We start from the raw sequence: 22,725 nt of genomic DNA on the forward strand, positions 1-22,725 counted from the left end.
ATCTGTGTTGGGTCTGGCTGATACAGAGTTCATTTTCCCACAGCAGCCCTCAGAGTGCTGGGCTCTGTGTTGGTAGCTAGAAAGGCGCTGGTAACACCTGTGCTTTGGCTGCTGCTGAGCTACACAAAATTCAGCTTTTCTTTTTTTGCTTTGGTAAACTGCCTTATCTCAAGCTACTTGTTGTTCCACATCTTATTTTCTCTGCCCTGTCACTCAGGGAGTGGCAGGTGGGCACCTGAGTTCCAGCCAAGTTCAACCCAGTACATAATCCTACAACTACAAACCATCTTCACATTATATTTTCTGTAATACTGGTTGCTTAAAGGATGAGGAAAATTGGGATTTAGAAGTCTGTCAAAGCTCTAGACTTCGATAAAGTTTTATACCACTATAAATCAATCTATTTTGTTTTGCAATCTTAGAACAAAGTAAGTTGGATTTTTTTTATCATGTAAAGCTACTAAAATGAGCCTTATTAGCAAGGCTTTGTGCTAGGCATAATATTGGCTCAAGACTTTCTTTTGATGGCAGAAGATGTTTTTGTTCCTGGCAGCTGGTGGTAAATGCATGCATTGGTTGGGCTGAGACCTCCGTATGTGCCACTATCTTTAGGGTAAGTCTTTATTGTGAGGGTGATAAGGTTGTCCAGAGAACCTGTGGATGCCCCACCTGTGGAAGTGTTAAGACCAGGCTGGATGGGTTTGGGAGCAACCTGGCCTAGTGGAAGGTGTCCCTATCCAGGGCAGGGGTGTCAAACTAGAGAGTTGCTAAAAGCCCCTTCTAACACAGGTTCTGTGATTACCAAGTGTTGGGCATCAGGTGCCCTCCACAGTGAAGTCCCGCCAAGGACTTGGGGGTTGGGCGTGATCAAGCTTGGAACTTTGAGGGGGCACTGCCAAGCAACCTGACAAACATTCCATAAATGTTCCACTACACTTGGTCAGGTAGTGTCTCCTGCTTGTGGCTTGTCTTGGGATTTACAATTCAAAGACTGTGCACAAAAGGATGGATTTGTCAGGTGCTTCATGTGTAAAGATTTTGGACACAGCCAGTGTTTAAATTGGCCATTGGTGTCTTCCTTTTGGGATTGCCAGTTGTAGAGAGATCTTCATGCCAGAGCATCTTTTATATGTGGGCTGCTTTCTTGTGAGCTAAAATGATCACTTCATGTTGTGACTTTCAGTAGATTTTACTTGCCCTCTAAATTGATCTTCTTGGCCCCAGAATTGCCACCATGTTTAATTAACTTCTATGTTTGAAAATAATTTTATAACGTCCTGTTGAGTTAAGAAATGGCAGAAAGTTGGATACAGGCAAAGTGAAGCACTCCTAACATTTCTGCTTGGGTGACTTAATTCTCTTTGCCCAAATTAAAGCCCAAATTGATGTTGTTTTCTGAAAGGTTTTCAAAGTATATCAGCAGGGAGATACTATTTTTCTCTAGCATATATATTAATGGAAAATCAGCATGAGTCCTTAATTCCAGTTAAGAGAAGACTAAGCAACCTATTGTCTGAGGATGGCTGTGAAGTAAAAATCACTTAATGCTATAATGCTGAGCAACTTAAGTGCTATGAAAAACTGCCATAAGTTCTATTTGTTATCTTCCTATCATCTTCAGAATTCTTTTTTTTTTCCTCCTACATGATATTCTTTTTGTACTGTGTTCAGCAAGAGGGGAAAATTAAATGAAAAGCATGTATGTTTGCAAATCCCCAAACACTTGTTTTTAAACCTTTCAATAAAAAAAACAAAAATTTGACCGAATTTTTAAGTAGTGTTGAAAAACTTGGCTCTTGCTTTGTGCACACTATATTAAAATATCAGACTACATGTGTTGTTTGTTGTTTTCATGGGGATTTTTTGTAATCACCTGTCTTTGCTCTTACATGTCAACTTTGTATCTTAGTACTGCAGAAGTAGTCTTGCAAAAATAAAGAAAACACATCTTGACAGCAAAGAATGGGAGTCAGTAGGGTGTTCCACTGCACAGGAGAAGTAGATACTAAAATAATTTACTATTTTTCTATATGAATGGCATTTCATGTAAAGAAATTGTTTGGTTATACTTTCAATTTAGCTGTAAAAAACTTTTTCCAAAGCATAGTGTAGTCTAAATTAATATTTTGTTCATGGTCTCTAATTATAATTTAACATCTTACTATTACAGTCATGCCACAGCTACGTTCTAAAGTGGAGGAAATACCTTCTTCAGAAGACATGAAAGGGCAGTGATATGCTGAAACACATCATATACTGTGCTTGCTGAATTGCCTTATCATTTTTTAATGGATAAATAAAACCCCCAGCTTTTTACAAATAGCTGTCTCAGGGCTTGGGTTTTCATTCAGATCTTACTAAAAAGTGAATTTACTGATACCTACTTTATCTGTGTTTGTTCTTGTGCCAGTCCCCTGTCCCAGGCAGAATTCATATTAAAATTTTAGACACTAATCGATCATATTTCCTCTGTCTTGGTTTTGTTCTATTAAATCAAGTTAGTCCACTGTCCTTTTGAATGTCAGGCACTTTGTTTTTTAAACATATCCATAGCCTGCTTTCATAGTTGTTTTTGATCAGATATGAATTTCTTTGTGGTTTGTTTCAACCAGAATTGACCATAGTACTTTCTAAATCATCTCTCAAATGCCAGTATGATTTTTTTTTTTTCCTGCTAAGAATTTCTTTGCCCTGGGTTTTACCACACTCTTGGATAATTAACCTGTGACTAATTGATACAGTCAGTTTTGTATCTGGCCAAGTGTATAAGTTTCACATCTACTAAACCCTGTTTTAGAGTAGAAATCTGTGTGATTAATCCAGGGTTCCAGATTGGTGTTCCTATTTCCTCTTCCTGTGTGTTAATTTTATCTTTTGCATGTATGGGATGCCTTGAAAATGGTACTGTAAAGGCACCAGATATGCCCACAGGTTTTCTAGGTGTTTGTGTCTGATTTTTCCTTTTTCTTTTGATTAGGAAAGTCTGGATATGGAAACAACTGATGAAGGAACAACTGACAATCCAGGTAGCATTGTAGGCTAGTAATGTTCTGAATTTTCTTGACTATGCCCTAGCCAAAAGCTTTTTCTTAAACAATTGAGATGGACTGAACTGTGAGGTATTTTTTACTGTGTAAAAAAATCTGTGTTTCTCTTGATAGTACAAGCCATACCCACAGATTTTAGGTACTGGTAAAGAGCTCATAGGTATTCAGACAAGTCCCAAACCCCAGTGAGTTTCCAAAACATGTGCATGATAAAAGGCTGTGGACAGGAGGGAATGCCTATTGTGTAGTGCATTTTGAATATATCATTATTTGCAACAGTACTTCAGGGGTTTAATGTTGTGCATAGTAATTTCATCTTAACGAAGTGAGGCAAAAGGAAAAAAAGCTTTGCTTTGTTGAGTGCTATCAAGATACATTGGAAAGTAGGTTTTAGATACAGTTTTTCTTAAGAGCTAATTTCTTGCATGGAAGCAAGATTTTTTAAATGGAAATGCATGCACACACTGAACTTTAAATTTCTTACCTTCATTCTGCCAGTAACTTTTCTTAAACATCTGTATCTTGTCCACATTCTGTTAATTTTTCTTTTTTGGGATCCTTATTGTTTTCCAGTAAAAAATGACCTATCTAACCTTGAAAGAATAGTAATTAAAGAGAATTTATAATCTTACTGATGTATTTTACAGTTCTCCTTAAAAATCAGCTTCAGGTTTTTTTGCTTCTACTGTGCACTGATTAACTCCTGCCTGCTTTGGTACTTCCCCTAAATTAGAGATGGGTGATATACATCCTATTTTCTGCCTCTTTGACTATCCCACTTTATCTTAAACTTGTTTGTGACATTCAAAATTCTTTGCTTTCAACAGAAACCAGAAAATGTGAGACAGATTCTTCAGTACAATCTTTATCTGTCTCAGAGAAAGATTCATGCAAAGGGAGTAAAAGGTTTGTGTATTGTTAAGTGATAGTTTTTCTTTCTCAGTAGTGCTGTCACATGACTCAGTGCTTTCAAGGGCTTTGGGACTGGTGGCAACTACAGATAAATAGTATGATTATTACTGTGGTAGTCTGAGAGTATGAAGGAAAAAAACACTGGCAGGGGCAGGCCATTCTTTTTACTAGCCATCAGATGTAATTTGAAAATGAAGTATTTATGGTTACTGATAAGGTGATGATGAGGGTTGTGGCAGATATTTTGTAGCTGAAATTCATTTGTTCTGGAACTGAGGCCTGAATGTCCCTCTGAAAACCTTGGAAGATTTAATCTTGAAAGTTATTTTCTTAAAACCTAGGACAGTGTAGTTAGAGGGAGAGCCTGTTATGGGAGTTTTAATGGATTTTTAAATAAACCACTCACACTGATTCTTATGTCTCTTTGGAATCAGTTCATGTTTCTGTATAAAGCTGTCCTTAAATGAGAACAATGTTAAATGAAAATCTAATTTATGTATTGCAGTAGTATTGACAAAGGGGTGTCAGATCTGCTAAACAGAGCACAGAGAATGCCTTTCCTTGCTAGATAGGAACACTTTATTTCTGCTTTCAAGGATGTTTTAACATCCTTGTTTAAAAGTTTAAGTTTAAAGTTTAAAATGTTGATATTTCACAGAGTGGTTACATAATGCTAAGTGAAACTCAGTTTGTGTGTCTGAGAGAGAGACTGGACAAAAGAAGTAACTTGGTTAAGAGATTTCTTTGCACACTGGTGAAGAATTTTACCTTCCTAAGAAAAATCAAATATTGCTGACACAAGGAAAATCACATAATGTACTTTAAAATCAGATAAAATGTCCAATGACCTGAAAACTTACTGCATTTCAAAGTAAACTCTGAGATAGTGTTCACTTACATTGTTATTACTTAGAGTGTGTTTTGATTTTTGACTTGTTTGAATGTTTGCAGACAGAGATATGGAGTCCACAGCAGTGATTCCTTTTTATCTTCTGATGATGATGATGAGGATTTTGAAGTACAGAGGAAGAAGAGAAATTCAAGGAGGTTAATGAAATTAGAGAATAGGGGAGGGAGGAGTGTACATAGGAGGACTTTGCATATGCTTAATTATGAAGTGTTGCCATCTTCATCTTGTACCCTTTCTAAATTTGGGCAGTATTTCATCATACCTGTTGGTATTGACAACTAATTGGAGTCTCTAAAACTGGATTTTTAGAACTGACTTTTAGTAAGAAATTTGATTTCTAGGTAAGAATGGGAGGAAGTGTAGAGATACATACTTTGATGTATTTTCTTGATGTAAAAACTTCACTGCTTCTGTGCTTTACCATTGTTTTTTAAAAACAAAAACCACTATAATAGGAAATGTTGTATGTAGGGGAAATAGATTTTTTTACTTAACAAATGCTGTGTAAATACTGTTATTAATTTAATAACAGTCTAACAAGTGAGTTTTCAGCCTGACATCTTTCTGATGTGTATCTACTGGTACACACATTCCAAAGTCCTTAGGAAAGCCCAGGAGTCATGGACAACCTTTATAATGTTATTGTCCATTGAAATAAGTGTTACTGGGCTGTAACTTTCTGAAGGTAAAAGCTAAAACTATTTGAAGGATGTCAGTATGTTTGGGAAGGGGAGGAATTCTTCCATCATACTAATCAAAGTCAGTCCATGGTCTCCACATAGAGAATAATTGTTCTGAGCTTGTATTCCTATATGTGCTGTGTTGACTGGCTTAGGTATTCATAAGTGCTATTGTTAAAATAATTAACTCAGTTTAATGTCTGGAGTGACTATTTTCCTTTATCTACTCATAGCCATTAAATGCAAAATGTTGGAATGAATATGTATCTATTTAGGAAGTTCTTGCTGATTTATAAGGTCTTCTACATTCATTTCCTGTCATTAGAAAATCAAAAATCTTCTATCTATGCATTCTAAGTTAGAAAGCACCTTTTTTTCCTCACTTCAAGTCAGATCTCTTCTGGTCAGCTTTCAGAAGTGTGCCTCAACGGGAGTTGACAAGGATACCATGAAAACTGGAGGAAGTCTGGCCAGTGTGGAGCAAATGCAAATGGATGGTTCAGTAAGTAGTTTTGATTCATTGTGGCAGTTAGACATTTGCAGTGTTTATGAAAGCTTCCAGTAATGGGCCATGTATAACTCCCTTGGTTTATAATTTTCTCTCAAGCAATCCAGCTTCTCATGGAACCTTATCAAGGCTGCAGCTTTCTTTAACATCTAAAATGTGTTCTGTTGACTTCATCTTTAGGTACAATTTGATGGCGTGGGTGGTCTTTCTGACCACATTGCATCTTTAAAAGAGATGGTCATTTTTCCATTGCTTTATCCTGAAATCTTTGAGAGATTGAAAATTGAACCTCCAAGGTAACAGACACTGTTTAAAACTCTTAAGTTCTAATTTACCTATTTTCAGGAGAATTCAGCTGGGGCATTGATATGTTTTCATGCTTCAAAATCCTCAGCAGTGTTGATTTTTTATTAATAGTAGTAAAAGGTAATTAAAAAAAAGGTAGAATCCAGCATATGTGTGGGTCCAAAGATCTACTGTGTGGTGAGACCATCCTTTCCAAGTGTCTTGGCTTTCAAAGGCAGAGTTGGGGACTTTTTCTTTAAAGCTCTGTATGGAAGTGGACTTGATTGGCTTGTAAGCAGAAAGTACTTTGTACTTGAAGTCAAATGTTTGTTTAGGAAAGTCCACTTGTCTCTTTTTTCTTTCAAGTTCTCAAGAATCAGTTCCAGAGCTGATCAGATATGCAACTAGAAACTTGCAGTGGTTGTTGAATTTGAGCTGAAATAGGAATCTGTCCTATCTTTACAAAGCTAAGTAGTTCCGTGTTACAAAAAAAAATAATCAGTGATTTAATTGTTAGCTTTATATATTCTTTGTCAACAAAACTCAATCATGGCATATTGAATTCAGACCTAGAATTCTTTGCCTTCAGTAACCTTAAAAGTATTTCAAAATAGAAAGATAATATTTCTGTGCTTTGCTTCTTAATTTATTGAAATTCTTCTTTGAAGCAACAGTGTATTGGCTTTTCTAGTTGATGTAAATGCAGAAATGCAGAATATCTTTCCAGCTTTAAAATACTTCTTCCTTTATCCCCAGCAAAGGGAAGCCAATTCCAGTAACTCAAAGCTTTTTAAAAGAGAATTAACTATTTCTCTATAAAATCTTGCCTTATATAAAACAAGAAGGAATATGGAGTGCACAATTGAAAAATGGACTGATGATTCCTATGTTAGCCTAGTTTCAGATTCTGCATTGGAAGTTTGTTCTTGTTTGGCTCCAACCATCCCTGCTAGAGTGTCGGAAGTTTTCAAGGTATCCTTTTGGTATGCTGAAAGCTTTTATCAAGGTTTTGTATTTCTGCATTATCCTCTTTACTGATTTTGTTTGCTGCCTTGGAGAACTGTGTAGGAATGCTTTTGACTTTTCTCATACTTCAGCTGTTCTGCTGTCTTATCCATGAGATGTTTTGTTTAGGAGTGCAGAGTTGTGTGTTTTATGGATGGGATTTGTAATAGGTGTTTTTCCATGTTTTAATGTTTTTTATTTTCTTATGTGAATTTTTTTAATTGATTTTTTTTTAAATTGCAGAGGCTGTCTATTCTATGGTCCACCAGGAACAGGAAAGACACTGCTTGCTCGTGCACTTGCTAATGAATGCAGTCAAGGTGACATAAGAGTAACCTTTTTTATGAGAAAAGGTGCTGAGTGCCTGAGTAAATGGATAGGAGAATCTGAAAGACAGCTTCGTTTATTATTTGAGGAGGTAAGGTTGAAATGTGCCATGTGTTCTGTCTGAGTTAGAATTAAATTTCTATGGTCTACAACATGTTTTGTCAGCTCCTTTCACTGAAATGGGATTGCCACTGTTTCCTTTTTCAGTAAAGTTTTAGGGACTTGAAATCTTGAGATGTATTGTGAAAGATTAGTAAAGGAAATAAGAAAATCCTGCAAAGCATCACCACTACTACCCCCTCTCCCTCAAAGCAACAACCCAACGACCTCCCAAAAAGTCACAAAAAATGTTTCAAGAAGTAAGAGGTGGTGGCTTAAGATCAGAGGGAAAGAGATGCAGGCTGAAAGCATGGGTCTTTTAAACTGGTAACAGAGATTGTTTCCAGAAGCTGTAACTTAGCTAAGTCCTAGCTCTGTTCTTGTGGTTGCCAGGTAGATGTAAAAACTCCTGGTGTAGTTTTGTTTTTTGTCACCCAGTCTCCTTGGGTTGACATAGGCTGCTGTCTTTGGTTACTTGTGCCACTTTGTTCTGTTAGCTCAATTAACAGAGTCTGAAAAATCTAATTTGTGCCTTTCCAAGCATGATGTTTTTCATGCATTTTCTCTTTCAAGTAGGGCTGTTTTCCTGATGTCAGTATTCCTGTGTTTTCATTGTAGGCCTACCAGATGCGACCTTCAATTATTTTCTTTGACGAGATTGATGCTCTGGCTCCTGTACGGTCTGATAAACAAGACCAAATTCATAGGTAGGACATGTTTTATATCTACACAGAAGCTGTTTGATCTTTGTGAAAAAAACATGGCAACTTATTTTACTTCAAGTGATTCATTCATTTTACTGAAAATTAGTTATTCCTTGCAAATGAATCTCAAAGATTTTTAAACAGTAATTGAAAACAATTTGCTGGGCTTGATATCAGCAAAAGGTCAGTGTTAGCTTATCTGTATTTTATTATGAATTAAAATGTCTTTTGCTAAACAGCATCTCATCAATAAAAACTTATCCTTTTTGAGTGATGATCGGACAAGGTTATGTGTAACTGAAGAAAATTTACTAAGCTTGTGAATGAAAACCATATTTTTCTGTTAGCTCTGTAGTGGGGACACTTCTGGCACTTATGGATGGCTTAGCCAGCAGAGGAGAGGTTGTGGTAATAGGAGCCACCAACAGACTGGATTCCATAGATCCTGCTTTACGAAGACCTGGGCGCTTTGAACGAGAATTCCGCTTCAGTTTGCCAAACAAAGAGGTCAGAGCTTCCACTCATCTTACACTTCTGTGGCAATATAAAACTGGGTATTTAACACCAAAAAAATATTGAAAGGGGGGGAGATGGTGTGCAAAACTAGAGACCTCTTTATGAGTTTTCTCTCTGGCTATCTCTGATATTTCTTATCACTTCTTGGAAAAGGGAAAAAGAGGTTTATTGGATTGAAAGATAGTAAAAGTGCACAAACATTTTTCTTCAGTTTTCATTTGCTGTCAGGAATAGGAGATGAGCTGCCTTTAAAAAGATTTAATACATGATTCCCTACTGTGGTAGAATTCTAGAAAACTGCCATGATTAATCTGTGTACCAAGAAATGCTTCATGACATTTTGCTAAATTTGTGAGAATTTTCTTTGATGAAAAAAAATCTCTGTTTGTAGATAAAGATTTTACAATGATTTTTTTCTTCAGAATCATTAGGTCTCACACTTGGGAAAACTCACTTTTATGGAAGATAGAAATGTTTTTTACTTTACTGCAGCCCCCAGCAAGGGTTTAATGTAACAAGTTCAGAATTATTAAATTTCCTACTTGAAGAAGCAGACAGCGTACTAATAACTGACCTTTAAAATACTAAAAGGTTTAGCAGATAAGAAAAATATTTTTACTGGTATAAGGAGCTTTGTGGGTTTGTGTTGTTGTTGTTCTTGTAAGAGAAAACTTAGGGCAAACTGAAATGCAACTGTTTTCAGGCAAGAAAAGAAATTTTCAAAATTCACACACGAGACTGGAACCCGCAGCCATCGGACAACTTACTTGAAGAGCTGGCTGAAGAATGTGTTGGTGAGTTTGAAAACAGTGGTGGTTACTACATGTGCCTTGAGGTCCTATTTTGTCTGACATTGACATAACATTTGATTCTTGTTTTGTTTGTTAGGATACTGTGGTGCTGATATTAAGGCATTATGTGCCGAAACTGGTCTCTGTGCCTTGAGGCATCGCTATCCTCAGCTATATGAAAGCAGAGAGAGACTGCAGATAAACATGGATTCAGTTAAAATAAAAGCAAGTGATTTTTCTATGGCCATGCAGAAGACTGTTCCAGCTTCACGAAGGGTTATGCCTTCCTCTGGGCGACCACTATCAGCTATTTCAAAGCCACTGTTAGAAAACACACTGGAAAGGATTTTACAAACCTTGCAGAGAGTGTTTCCCCATGCTGAGCTTGCACTGAAGAAGGACCAGCAGCAAGGTATAACATCTACATCCACTTGTTTAAAAATCTGCCGGAGCAAAAGCTTGTGATCTGTGCAATTCTCTTCATTTGTTGTGCAATCAACGTACACAAATGTACTAAGCTGTACTGACAGCACAGTTTTATACTTTGTGTGTGCACAGTGCACTATGCAATGTGGGAGCTGTGAGTGACTTGCAAAAACAGTCGAGAACTATAGCTTCTTTGCTGGAGCTGACTGGTGCTGACTGGAGCTAATATCACATTTATCACTTGCAGAGAGGAATCTAAGTTTTAAAGTATTAGCACCTCTTTTCAAATAAATGTTTAAAGCAGGAGAAATGTTTTTCAGGTGTCTGGGAACAATGTAAGTTTTTCCTAATCATCTTTATTCTAAGGAGAAAAACTCACAAGTTTTTGTCAACAGGGAGATAATACCCAATGCAAATCATGGGACATAGGACAGCTTTGTAGAGACTTGTGCATTCTCCTTTGATTTGCGGTAGAACGAAATCTTCAGAAAACAGCTTTCAAATGATGAAATACAAGAGAAGTGTTTTCCAGCACCAATTTTGGAGGTGTATTGATGCAAGAGAGATATGGACTATACAATAAAGTTAACCAACCTCTCTTCTCTTTAAATCCCGTTTTAGGAAATTATGTGGTTGACAATGATGGGGAATCACCATCAACCTCTGAAGAGAAGCCGACTCATAAAATGCTTGATCACGAAAAGGTAGAATTCCGCACTTTCAGCAGGTACATTTGTCCCTTTTGTGGCTCTGTTTTTAAGACAGCTGAGTGTGGAAACAGTTTTGGTGGGAGGGATGCTAGATGAAGGAGTTGAGACTGTGTGTGTGGGGTGATCAGTATTTGCCAGATGAAAGTGTGAAGGTTCAACTGGTTCCTTCTGCTCTGAGTACACTGCCCTGACCCATCAAACTGAACTGTTGTGTGGATATTTGGCTGGACAGTCCTACTGTGGATTTAAGAGCTGTTACTTAACCCAGCTAAAAGAGTAGCAGACATGCTGGAGACTGGCAGGATTTCTAGCAGAGGCAGAATATCAGTTTGTGAGAAAGTAGGTTTTGATAGTCTTCCTGTTCAAAGACTAGCTTAGTACTTTGTGAAACAGAGAGAGTATTTACAAAACAAAGTGCGTAGGAAAAAATTTCCTTATTCATCACCCATTTTTAAACTTGTTTTCTTCTTATTGCAGTAGAAATCCTCGTGACCAGCCAACATCTTACAGGCCACGGTTCTTACTGATTGAAGAGCCAGGATCTGGTCAAGCTTCTGATTTGGCAGCTGCAGTAATACATTCCCTGGAAAAGTTTCCAATTTATTCACTAGATATACCAACTTTGTTTGCTAGCACATCACCAGATGAAACATGTGTGCAGGTAGCTTTTTTTCTTGTTAGTCTCATAGATCAGTGAAATAAGCAAAAGTCATTGTCAATATAAGTGGCCTGATTAAAATGTGCTGTTTTGTTTACTTTTGTCTGAAAATCCACTTTTCCAATGGAATGATAAGGATTTTATACATAGCCATGTTTTCCATTTGAAATGTAACAGGAAGAATATTACTAGCAACTCAGGAAGATGGGAAGTGATGCTAATAAACCTCACTGTGGCAAGAAATCCTGCTGGTCTCCTGGGATTTAGAAAGTTGTTTTTGTTTCTTCTTAAGACTTTGCTACCATAGATGGCTCTGCATCGACCTGACAGCATAAAAATTCACAATCTCTAGCCTTTTTAAAAATTATATTTGTAGAGCAGCCAAGGTTTTGAGGAAAAGAATTTTTTTGTTTGTTTAGGGTTTTTTTATGTACACATATATAGCTTTTACTGCTGCAGTACACACAGCAAAAGTGTTAAAATTCATGGAATACTTAGATTTGTATGATGTTGAGTTTTCATTAATTAGGAAAAGGAAATTAAGTACTTTAGTGCTCTCTTGCTTTTTTACTTTTGGGCAGTAAATCCACTTTGTTTTTTAACATCACTATTAAAACATTTTGGTCTCTAGTAGCAGCATTTGAGAACTGTACAAGTTAGGACAGACACATTATGTGACTGGATGCTCATTTGTCACATCGGAGGACCAAGTCCTTTGCAGATTGTTAATCTGAAATGGTGCCTGGAGAAGTTTGTTGTGTGAAAGGACTGTTCCACTTGCCTCATGCAGTAGTTGCATGTTCTCTTCTGTGATTGGGGTGGCATCTGCAAGCAGTGGCTTATGGTTTTCTGAAGCCCACCTTTGGTAATGAGAGGCAATGAGTGATACAGCTTTTCAGACAGTCTAAGGACTGGCCACCACTTACAAAATGTGCTTGAAGCTGTGAATTACAGCCAAGCATCTTGTGCTGTGTTAGCCCTCATCTTTTCACAGGCGTTTGTTCAGACTGTGCCCCAGTCTGAATTGGGTGTGTGTCCCTTCTGAACTGGAAACGGTGCAGTTGTGTAGTGATTTCTCCAGGCAAATACACCTTACCAAAGAGTTAGCTTTGGGATTTTTTTAGGCACACCACTGCATTGGCTGAGTTCTTAGGCTCTTTAGGAGTTATCTTATACCTAAGTACTTTTGAAATCAGGCAGAGATTCAAGTTTGTTTCTGATAGAAATGTCTATATTTGAGTGAAAGTGAAAATTTTACCTGATTATTAAGGAGAAATTTATCTATTTGTTTTGATGTCTTGCCTTTATCCCTCCTACTTAAAAAGATAGTTCGACTGATATGTAGTTATTTAGTAGTCTGTTCTACATGATGTAGTTTTCTTATCCAAGCTTTCATTTTACCAGTTGATGCGAGAAGCTCAAAGATCAGCACCGAGTATCATTTATGTCCCACAAATCCCTTCATGGTGGGAGACTGTTGGACCTACGCTGAGATCTGTTTTTACAACACTTCTTCAGAGCATCCCAAGGTTTGCTCCAGTTTTACTCCTTGCAACATCTAATGAACAACTGAGAGATCTCCCAGAAGAGGTATTTCAGTCGATACTTTTCTTCCTTCATTACTCAATTTCTTGTTAATTCACAGTTCCCTGAAGCATTAGAGTTACGTGCCACTCAAGCAAATTTATAGTTGTTACTCAGGCATCCAAACTCACTCCCTTAAAATTTGCTTAGACGAAACAATGCTGAAAGCATTTGCCTGAAGTGTTTTCTGAATAGAGATTGACTTTGACCCAACTTTTTCTCCCTTCTCACATATTCAAGCTTATTAGACAGATGTATGGACTTGCTTTATACAGTGGTTTTGGTGGCCTCAAGATGGTTAGGTGTGTCCTTAGCAAAGAATGTGGTGCTTGAAAGGTAGCTAGGAAGAAGAAAAGACTGTTTTTCTGAAAACATTTTTACTGAAAAGTCAGAGGTATGTTTGCTGAAAATACACAGAGGTTACACTGTTATTGATGGAATGTAATTTCAATTTTAAATTATTTTTTAAAAAATTAATTACTTCCTTCACTTGGGTGAAAACTCAAAAAATTAGAAAGTTAAGTTCCAGTTTCTGTTTAAGCAACTTGAAAATAAATTTTTAGGTGTATTCTTTAACAAAATTCTTCAAGAGGACATGCTGAGCTTTTTAGATATACAAGACTGTGCATTAAAGGAAGGTGTTCAAAATGTAAATATGTTGCTCTGATTATTTTGTCTCAGAGATTTCGTACTGTTAATAAATGCCTTCTAAAATAAGGATTGAAATCCCTTCCATGCTCTTTGGTAGTAGAAACAGAAACATGGAATACAACTTGAAAGTATTCAAATTGAGACACTTCATTTAAATTAATTAAAAATAAAATTAGAGAAAGCCCGAACACCATTTGCCATTTTCCCTCTGTAGCTGCCATAAAGATTTAACTCAAAGAGCAGCAAGGCATGTAAATGCAGAATAAGCAGACTAGGGGATGGTGAATCCCCAGTCACCCCTTTCTCAGTTATTTATCATACAGTTTCCTCCTGGAGCTTAAAATCTAGAAGGTGATCCTTAGAGAAGGCATTTTAAATTGCCATGCTATAAAAACCTGGTTTTTCAAGGCCTCAAAGATAACTTTTCATTGGTAGTCTTATCTAGATTCAGTTTAATTCAGAGAGGTTGGAACAAAATATAAGAAATTTGCATGGCCTTATATAACTGAAGTGAATTTTCTTTTCATGCTTTAGGTAAAAGCATTTTTTAATAATGAATATGAAGAAGTTTTCAAAATCCCGCGTCCTACCTATACTGAGAGAAGACATTTCTTTGAGGACTTAGTTATGAAGCAAGCTGCTCAACCTCCTGCATTAAAAAACAACACAAGTGAGGAGGATATTCTACATATAAAACTTTGCTAACTCTAGGTTAACAGCTTATACAGTATTCACTTTGGTGATAATTTTCTATAAATCATTTTTCATGTGCTTGTATATGAGTCCCATCAACTAACTATTTAACAATTTTCTGATTTAATTAAGCTTGCCAGCCTTTGGAAGTGCTGCCTGTAGCACCACCACCCCAGCCTCGAAAGCTGACAGAGGAAGAAATAAGACGGGTGGAAGAGCAGGAAGAGGATACGTTACGTGAACTTAGGATTTACTTAAGAAATGTGGCTGAAAGACTTGTCATAGACAAACGTTTCAAAGCATTTACCAAGCCCATTGACCCAGAGGAGGTTAGTAATCACTTATAATGCCATTATGACTATGCATATTCATAATTCCTCTGTGTTTTTGTTTCTTGGTGTTTTTGTGCTCTTTCTGGGAAGGTTTTGTCTTTGGTGTTAGGAATGTACTATTCTGATTTTCCAAGAAGAAGGAAGTGAATTTTACTTTTACTTACTCCTTGAGCCTCTCAAATGTTTATTATTTGAGTATTCACTGAAAACTCTATCTAAAAGGACTTTGAAACTTTAGAATATTTCAGTTAGAAAGGATCTACAAGGATGATCTAGTCCAAGTGTCAGTTACACCAAATGCCAACACAATTTGCCCATGGATAGGTTTTGATACATAGGTGTGTTGCAGCAGAGAGATCACTTTATATTTATAAGAAGTACCTATGGGGCTGTTTTAATAAAGTCTAAAGCTCTTTGATTAACTGTCAATAGTTTCTGTGAGAACAGTAGAGGCAGCAGTTTGTCAAATAAATTTCAGATGCTATTCTCAGTTTCATCTAGGGTTTTTCTCAGTACATAATCAACCGTAAGGATTGCATGGTTTTCTCTTTCTCCCATACACTTCCCACTGAATTTACTGTATAAGTCTAAACCAGAGGCATGTACTTTCAAGTCAGTTGTAGTTTTAAGATAGCCTTGCATTTCAGCAAAGTCCCACTCACTTGTCTTTTTCTTTCCTTGTAGTTTCCAAGATGTGAATAACCTATAAACACATAAATGTCCTAATCTAAAGTAGTTATTATTAGACTCCTTTTAAGCTCTGGGTAGAAAAATCAACATCTTTATGACCAATTATCTCATTCTAGAGTAGATGCTTAGGACAGGTGCTTCAAAGGTGCAAATCCTGCAGATTTTTTCTTGCTGCCAGCAACAAAGAGAATCCAGGGTGACATTACTGAGAAATGTTTCTGTGCTGTGATTTAATGAAAGGAAGTGAAATGAATCCCACCAGTTCTCCTCTCTGCTCCACATATGCTTCTGACCACCCTGCTTCTTTTTCCCCCTCTCCTGGTCTGTCTCTTCAAAGACACCTGAAATACCTTTTCAATTTTCAAGAAGCTAACTGGTTATTTTCTGCATCTTTGAAGGTGTTATAAATATTTGGGCCTCTTAAGAAGTTCTTTATTTGACTTTATGAAAATGATTAATTTTTGTAGCTTAAATCTCTGAGCATGCATATTTAATTTGTAGGCATCCAATTGCAAGGACACTGTTAAAAAGCCCATGGACCTCTCTATAGTTCTCTCCAAGATTGACATGCAGCAGTACCTAACTGCAAGAGATTTTCTAAAGGACATCGATCTAATCCGTAGCAATGCCTTACAGTACAACCCCAAAAAAGGACATGCAGGTAAGGGTATATTTTTTATCCCTAATTTGGAAAAATTTCAGGTGTATAAATTGATAGATTTTGTCTGTGAAAATTTAGTAATTCCACAGTGGATATGGGTTCAGATCATTTTAAACTACCCCATTAGATAATTTTAAACAACCCCAGAAAGCATTTCTTTCCAGGTTGTAAATGTTTTAGCATTACATATATTGTTTGAGTATGGAATTGTGATAGATGTGCTGATTGGCAGCTACTACTTTATTAAAATAATTAGCTTTTCTGTTTTTATTCTGGAAATACTGACTGAGATAACCTTTCAGAACCTGCCTATGAAAAAAGAAAAATCATTCTAAGTACCCATAATAGTTTCATTGACTGTTTTGTAGAAAATGCTCAGTTCTGGCTGTAAAATTTCAGGTCATCTCCTGAGGCACAAAGCTTGTTCTTTGAGTGATACTGCATATTCCATAGTGAGGCATGAAATGGATGAAAATTTTGAGCGACGCTGCCAAAAAATTAAAGAATCTCGTAAGGAAAGAGGTACGTTTTTTGATGCTGAGAATTTTAAAACTTGTCTCAATCTTTGTAACCAGCCACACATGACACAATTCTTTTCTCTGGGGGTGTAAAAAAGCAGACCCAAAGTGTAATGAAAAATGGAAGATGCCTGCAGTGCCTGTGGACACCAGTACCTTCTGGTCTAATGGCATGTTGCATTTTATTCAGACTTTCTTGGAGAAGGTGCTAAAGTCACTGCTACCTTCTTTATTCCTGTGGCCTAAAAGCAGGTTCCTGTGATGCTTGGTTCTTCATGCCAGAAGCACTGAATTTTTCATTATGCTGCTTCAAATTGTGGGGTAAATCCTGAGGTCATTCATTCAGTATGGTTATGAAGTTGAAATGCACACTGGCTTCGTGGCATTGTAGGAGCTTGACCTTGATGGGCCAAGAGACATTTGAAGTCCACCTACATCTTGAAGTCCAAAACATTATCTGTGGCTGTTTTGCATATTCAGGTAGTTTTCAGTTACATGGAGCAGTGTTTTCCCCTTCTCTGCCTGTACTATATCTAATAGAGAACTTATCTGCTTAACTTGTAACCTTTTCTCTAGACACATGTAGGGATATGGTGCTGAAGGTCCTGTGGTTGTTTTCCTTGCAAGACGCTGCTGCTGCATTTTGAAGAGAGAACTGCTTTGGGAATCTTTTGGATTACTCTTTTTTGGTATCTCTTTGTAGATAAGTCAAAAAGAAAATGCACAATGAAGGAAGACTCTTCAAGTATTGCAGTAAGAAGGGAGAATTTTCAGTTTGCCTTCTCCCAGCACAGTCCAACGGAAGATCATGAAAATGTACTTCAAGGACAGCAGAAAAATGGGACAGAAAATGAAAGTGAGAGAGTGACCCTTGTGGCTAAATCCCTTACTGAAGAAAAGAGTGTCATGCTTCCTGAATGTTCAGACCTGAGAGAGGAGAGTGAAATGCCAGATTGCCAAATAGCCAGAACTTCTGAAGATGCAGGTTCAAATGGTAAGTGAAAGGTCAGACAGGTAATTTAGTTCCTTTTTGTTCTTGAGAAGGATTACACTATGTATTAGGTTTTAGCCTTCTTGAATTTCATTCTGTTACTTCTCTTGTGTCTCTCTCAAATCAACACACAGTGTTCCTTGCATAATGATGCTGCTCCTCTAGTTCTCTAGCTGGCTACAGTCATGGTTTCTGCAGTGGCTGTATTTTTTGATTCTGCAGTTTGTTTTTCAAATGGTACCGAATTGTACAAGTATCTTCCCAGTAATAAGGAGCATAAGTGTAAACTGTGCTGCTGTACTTAAAGCAGTGTGGACTCAGAGACCCCTGTGGAATAGAAGGATCATATCCTAATGTTGGAAATGTAAGATGTGTTGATGTGTTTCCTAACCTAAAATACTTCTTTTTTAGATCATGTTTGGCTTTTTTTAACTTCAGCTTAATGTGCAGTGCTGTAGTGGCAGCATGAATGAATATTTTTTCTTAATTTTACCCTACCTTTTTTTCTCTAGTGCTTTTTCTCATGTCTGAGTTCCTAGTTTTATGGAGCAGCACTAGAAAGATAGAAGTCAAGCATTTCTAGATAAAAAAAAAATTGTTAACAGTTCTATCTCTGTTACTGCAGAGGGCTACTGTTTTCCAGGTACAGGATACTTCACTGATACTGTATTCCAGATAAAGAGAAATCCTGATTTAAAAAATGTGTGTAGTTCCAGATTCACAAGTACATCATACAGCTTGTGTGGGACATTCTCAGGTGGATGAGCAACTTCAAGTATGTGACGAGAAAGCAAAGGAAATTAGCACATGGGAAGTTTCTGTGGATTACTCTGAGCTCAGAGTAAGTCTAATTTCAATTTTGTTAGTACTGACATAGGATGTTTTCTTGCTATCTGTATAGTTGTCAGTTAAGTCACTTGTTAACCAATGCCAATTCAAACAATTTGTGAGAGGGATAAATAGCTTGTGAAATAATTCAGCTTTTAATGACTGTTGTTTCCACAGCTGGTGTAGATGGCTGCTGTTGCTTTTGGTGAACTGGCTTCTAGGAGACTATTCTCTTCCTAATTTTCAATATAAAAGGGTTTGTTAAATTTTAAGATAGTTCACTGACAACCTGCTGCTACTGTTGGTTGGCAGTTTTTATGATGGACTGGGGAGATGGGTGTTTTGTTTTGCTGTTTGCATGTTTTCATTAATTAGGAACTGGAAAAGGACCTTATTTTTTAGCAGTGATGACTTTAAACCTGAAATTAGAAGGTTGGTCAAAAGGTCATCCTGGATAAAATACTAATATCTGCTTTTCTCAAATACTTTCAAAATTCAGTGCTAGAATTTTGCATCCATATAATTACAGTGTTACATGGATTTTCCAGTCCCCTATAGGACAGAAGTTGTTATCCTAGTATGTAGCTGGGGAAAGGATCAAACATGAGCCTAGCTGCAGGGGAAAAAGAGCTTCCTTTGCATGAACTAGAAGGTAGAAGAATGAGCTGCCCTTCAGGGGATATAGCCACAAGAAAAATTCAGGAAATTGCTAGGTTGAAGTCCTGGAGGTTGGTCAAAGCAGAGGAAGTTACTGTTACTTGCCATGATGAGAAAGGAAGTACTACTTGGTTGTTTCCATTGGGTGGGGAGAAAATCCCCTTTGGAAAAAGGGCTCACCAGCACAATTTCTATCACATTTTAAGTGTTGATCAGAACTGTAGAGGTTAAATTAACTTTCCAACATGGCTTCCTGAGGAAGCAAATTTCAGGGGGTTGTGTTGTTCATGTCTGCTTGTATATTTGAATAAATTACATAGGTTTTTCTAGAATCAGGATGCTAATGGCATGTAATCTGAAGTTATTGCCTATTGACTGGAGAAGTGGTAGGGCAGAGCCCTTACAGATATTTCTGTTCATATGTGTTTTGGCTGTGAGGAGAGAGCTACAGTCATGGAACACATGTTTTAGAAGACTTATTTCCTTAACATGTGTGTCACTGGAAATCACTGCTTCTACCAGAGAGCTCCTCCAAAATGAAGCTGCTTGGTTTTGTGTGGGGTTTTTGTTTGGTTGATTTTGTTTGTTTTTTTGGGGGGTTTCTTTTGGATATGTGTTCATTTATTTGCTTGATATTAGGCATAGAAATTAAATCTTGCAGTAGCTGATCTAAGGGAGGCTGAGTCTGGCAAGCAGTTGTGAGGCAGTAATATTTTGTTTGGTGTTGCTGTTCTCTTCAGCTACATCTGTACAACCTCCCACAGCACACAGCTACTGAACAGCCCCAGCAGTGCTGTGCTAGCTTGTTAGTGTTGCATTCCCCAGATTACACATTCACATCTTTGCTAACACAAGGAACTGTATGAGAGATTGGTAATTTTTTATAGACTGCTCTGGTGGTTAATCCACTGTTGAGTTGAAAGGTAGGAGCTGGCTGATGTTAGTCACAGTACAGATTCAGCTAATGGGTAGAGGTGAGCACCTAAGGATGCTTCTGTTTCCATCTGACACAGCTCTGTCTGGAGGATCTGTAGGCTTATTTCTGAACACACATTTTCCAGGGCCTTGTATTGCATTTCTAATGAAATGCAGCCATGACTTCCCTGTGGCAGCTACTCTGTGACAAAGTGGATCGTGTCCTTCCCTGCTGTACTAGAAGCAGTTCATTGACTGTTATGATCACTGATGTCATATAATGACGAGTAAGAAAATACTGTCTGAAATATAACCCTTTTCTCTGATGTGTGTAATATTAATTTACTTCTTCCAGTTGAATCTTTTGAGATATTTAATTGGTTTTCTGAAGTGTCACTTGTACATAATAGTATAAGGAAGTAAGATGTATCTTATGCTACTCTGAATTGTAGTTTGCATTTTTTTGCTTCAGCAAGTGCTGGATTCAGTCATTGTGGCAACTGAGAATTTCAGTATATCTCGCATGGAAAGACTATATGCTCTTCTTAGCCAGTGCATCTACCAACATCGGGAGGATAATGACAAAACTGAGTTAGTGAAGGTATATTTTTTGTTTTTTAGCCCTTTCTGGCACATGCTATTATACATGTGTGTGCATGCTATGTGTATGTATGTGTGCACTGTGAACATCACGCTTGTTTGGCATTACTCTTTACAGCTCAGCTGCCTGTTTCACAAGGCTTCCATTTCAGTCTGGAAAACATTTATCCATATTGCAAAACCATTGTTGTTGGCAGCTTCAGCAGGAAAAGGCTTGAAGACAATGGGTCCCCCCACTCAGGCCTCTCAAACCAGTTAACCTCAGTCTGTCAATAGTCTTCTCCAGAAGTCTTTCAGGGGTGGAGGCTGTGAAAGGAGGGTGCATTTCTCAGAGTGTCACTTCCTCTTTCTCCCCTTGAAGGCAGGCACACATGGTAATGCTTGTATAGTAGTCATTCCATTCTTAAAAAGAAATTAAGTATGAAGCATAACAAGAACTTGAGACTTTTTTCTAGTCTTACCAGACTTTCTTTTCAACTAGCATGGTCCAAGGATCTTTAATTTGACAAATGGGGAGTTTTCTGCCTATGGCAGTATGCTAATGAGTCAATTTATCTAATCTTTGCCTCTAAAAGAGGATTTCTGAGTTGTCAGAACTAAGCAGAAATCTTCCACAGGCACCCATGGTCCCAGTTGGGCATTCCCAGTATTGAGTTCATTAAGATAGGCTGGATATTCAATCTTCAGCTTCAAGGCCCTTGAAGCCATTTGTCTTTCAGATGCTTGTGCCTGAGAACAGATAAAATTCTATATGCTTCTCAGTCTGCCTTAAAAAATGATCAAGCCTGTTCTCTTTGGCCCTGGTCATCTCAATCTCTTCTTCCACAGCTGATAAAGAATTAGAATAGACTCTGGTCTGATTGTGCAGCCATTTCTGAGAAATGCACCCATCCTTCTCTCACCTAGCATAGTGATGTGGTTTAGTATGAAAACGGACCTGCTTATGTTATATCAGTGCTTTTGAGTTTTTGTGACTGGACTTGATTTTTTGGTTTGTTTTCTACTTCTACCTTAACCAAAAAACATCTCCTCTTCAGAGTACTTGCATGAGTTGGTCAGGAGCAACCTCAGCTGTATGAAGAGAGAGACTTTAACAAGCACTTGATCAGAGTGCAGAAAAGAACAGTTCTAGCTTTTAGTTATGGCTCTTTGGGAACTGCTTCTTTTCTCATTTTTGAAACCATCATTGATAAGGATCCATAGTCCCATAATACAGATTCCTCCAGTCTCTAGCCTACTCTGTATTTTGAGTGCCTAAGGATTTGTTTGAAGTAATGAGTCTAAAAAGAAGTGATAGCACATGTATTGAATAAACATTACTAACAATTGTATGTATGAACAAACTCTCAATTCTTTTGATGAAGAAACAAACAAGGTTCTCTTGCTCGCATTCACACTGTGACTCCCAATTTGTCTTTTTTTCTTGTTAGGCAATGAAGAAAGAAATTGCAATGTTAAGTTATCTGTGATACTTGACTTCAGTATATTCTAATGTTAATGTACTTCTCCCAAATGGAAAAATTATGTTTAATGGGTCAGCAATTGCAGCAACTATCAAACAAAGGATAGAAGAAAGAAACTTCTACAATATGAAGGAAACCAGACATAACCTCTACTCTGACTATGGATCATCCCCTTGCACACTGGATGAAAGAGCACATTTCAAGACAGCATTTTCTTTCCATGGAAACAGCATGAAATTCTTCTAGAGGGTCCTGATTCTGACTCCTGATGTTGTCATTGCTTCCAAATATTTTTGTCCTGATTTTTTTTTCCTTTAACTTTTTCCCCTAATTTCTAGTGAAGAGAAGTGAGCTGGGAGGTTCTGGGTTCTCCACCTTGGATGCAGCAACCCTGTTTGTGTGTACAGATGAATGAGATGCTGGAAAGCAGTGCCACAGAAAAGGACCTGGGTCCTGGTTGATTGTTGAATCTGAGTCAGCAGAGCCCTGGCAGCCAGGAGGGCCAGCTATGTCCTGGGGTGCATCAGGCACCATTGCCAGCTGAGCAAGGGAGGGGATTGTCCT

At 37.5% G+C, this 22,725-nt stretch overlaps 1 protein-coding gene across 3 annotated transcripts; it reads left to right on the plus strand.

Moving 5' to 3' along the window:
* Positions 1 to 909: 909 nt before the first annotated feature.
* On the plus strand, positions 910 to 22,460 carry LOC130249572 (ATPase family AAA domain-containing protein 2-like). 3 transcript variants are annotated; one of them, XM_056484470.1, is made up of 22 exons: positions 910 to 1,018; positions 2,978 to 3,026; positions 3,875 to 3,953; positions 4,911 to 5,006; positions 5,958 to 6,051; positions 6,238 to 6,353; positions 7,591 to 7,765; positions 8,392 to 8,480; positions 8,825 to 8,984; positions 9,697 to 9,787; positions 9,882 to 10,196; positions 10,832 to 10,937; positions 11,398 to 11,581; positions 12,983 to 13,168; positions 14,348 to 14,483; positions 14,639 to 14,835; positions 16,030 to 16,189; positions 16,589 to 16,711; positions 17,411 to 17,701; positions 18,409 to 18,539; positions 20,571 to 20,699; positions 22,129 to 22,460. In XM_056484470.1, the coding sequence occupies exons 1-22, from the start codon at positions 923 to 925 to the stop codon at positions 22,165 to 22,167; spliced, it is 3,042 nt and encodes a 1,013-aa protein (XP_056340445.1). In that variant the 5' UTR covers positions 910 to 922; the 3' UTR covers positions 22,168 to 22,460. The 3 variants fall into 3 exon arrangements, with proteins under 3 accessions (XP_056340445.1, XP_056340446.1, XP_056340447.1); XM_056484471.1 differs by having other exon boundaries at positions 925 to 944; XM_056484472.1 differs by having other exon boundaries at positions 931 to 944; positions 11,401 to 11,581; positions 22,129 to 22,312.
* The last annotated feature ends 265 nt before the right edge of the window (positions 22,461 to 22,725 follow it).

This window comes from Oenanthe melanoleuca, chromosome 2, assembly GCF_029582105.1.
Source record: "Oenanthe melanoleuca isolate GR-GAL-2019-014 chromosome 2, OMel1.0, whole genome shotgun sequence".
In the NCBI taxonomy this organism is placed as follows: Eukaryota; Metazoa; Chordata; class Aves; order Passeriformes; family Muscicapidae; genus Oenanthe; species Oenanthe melanoleuca.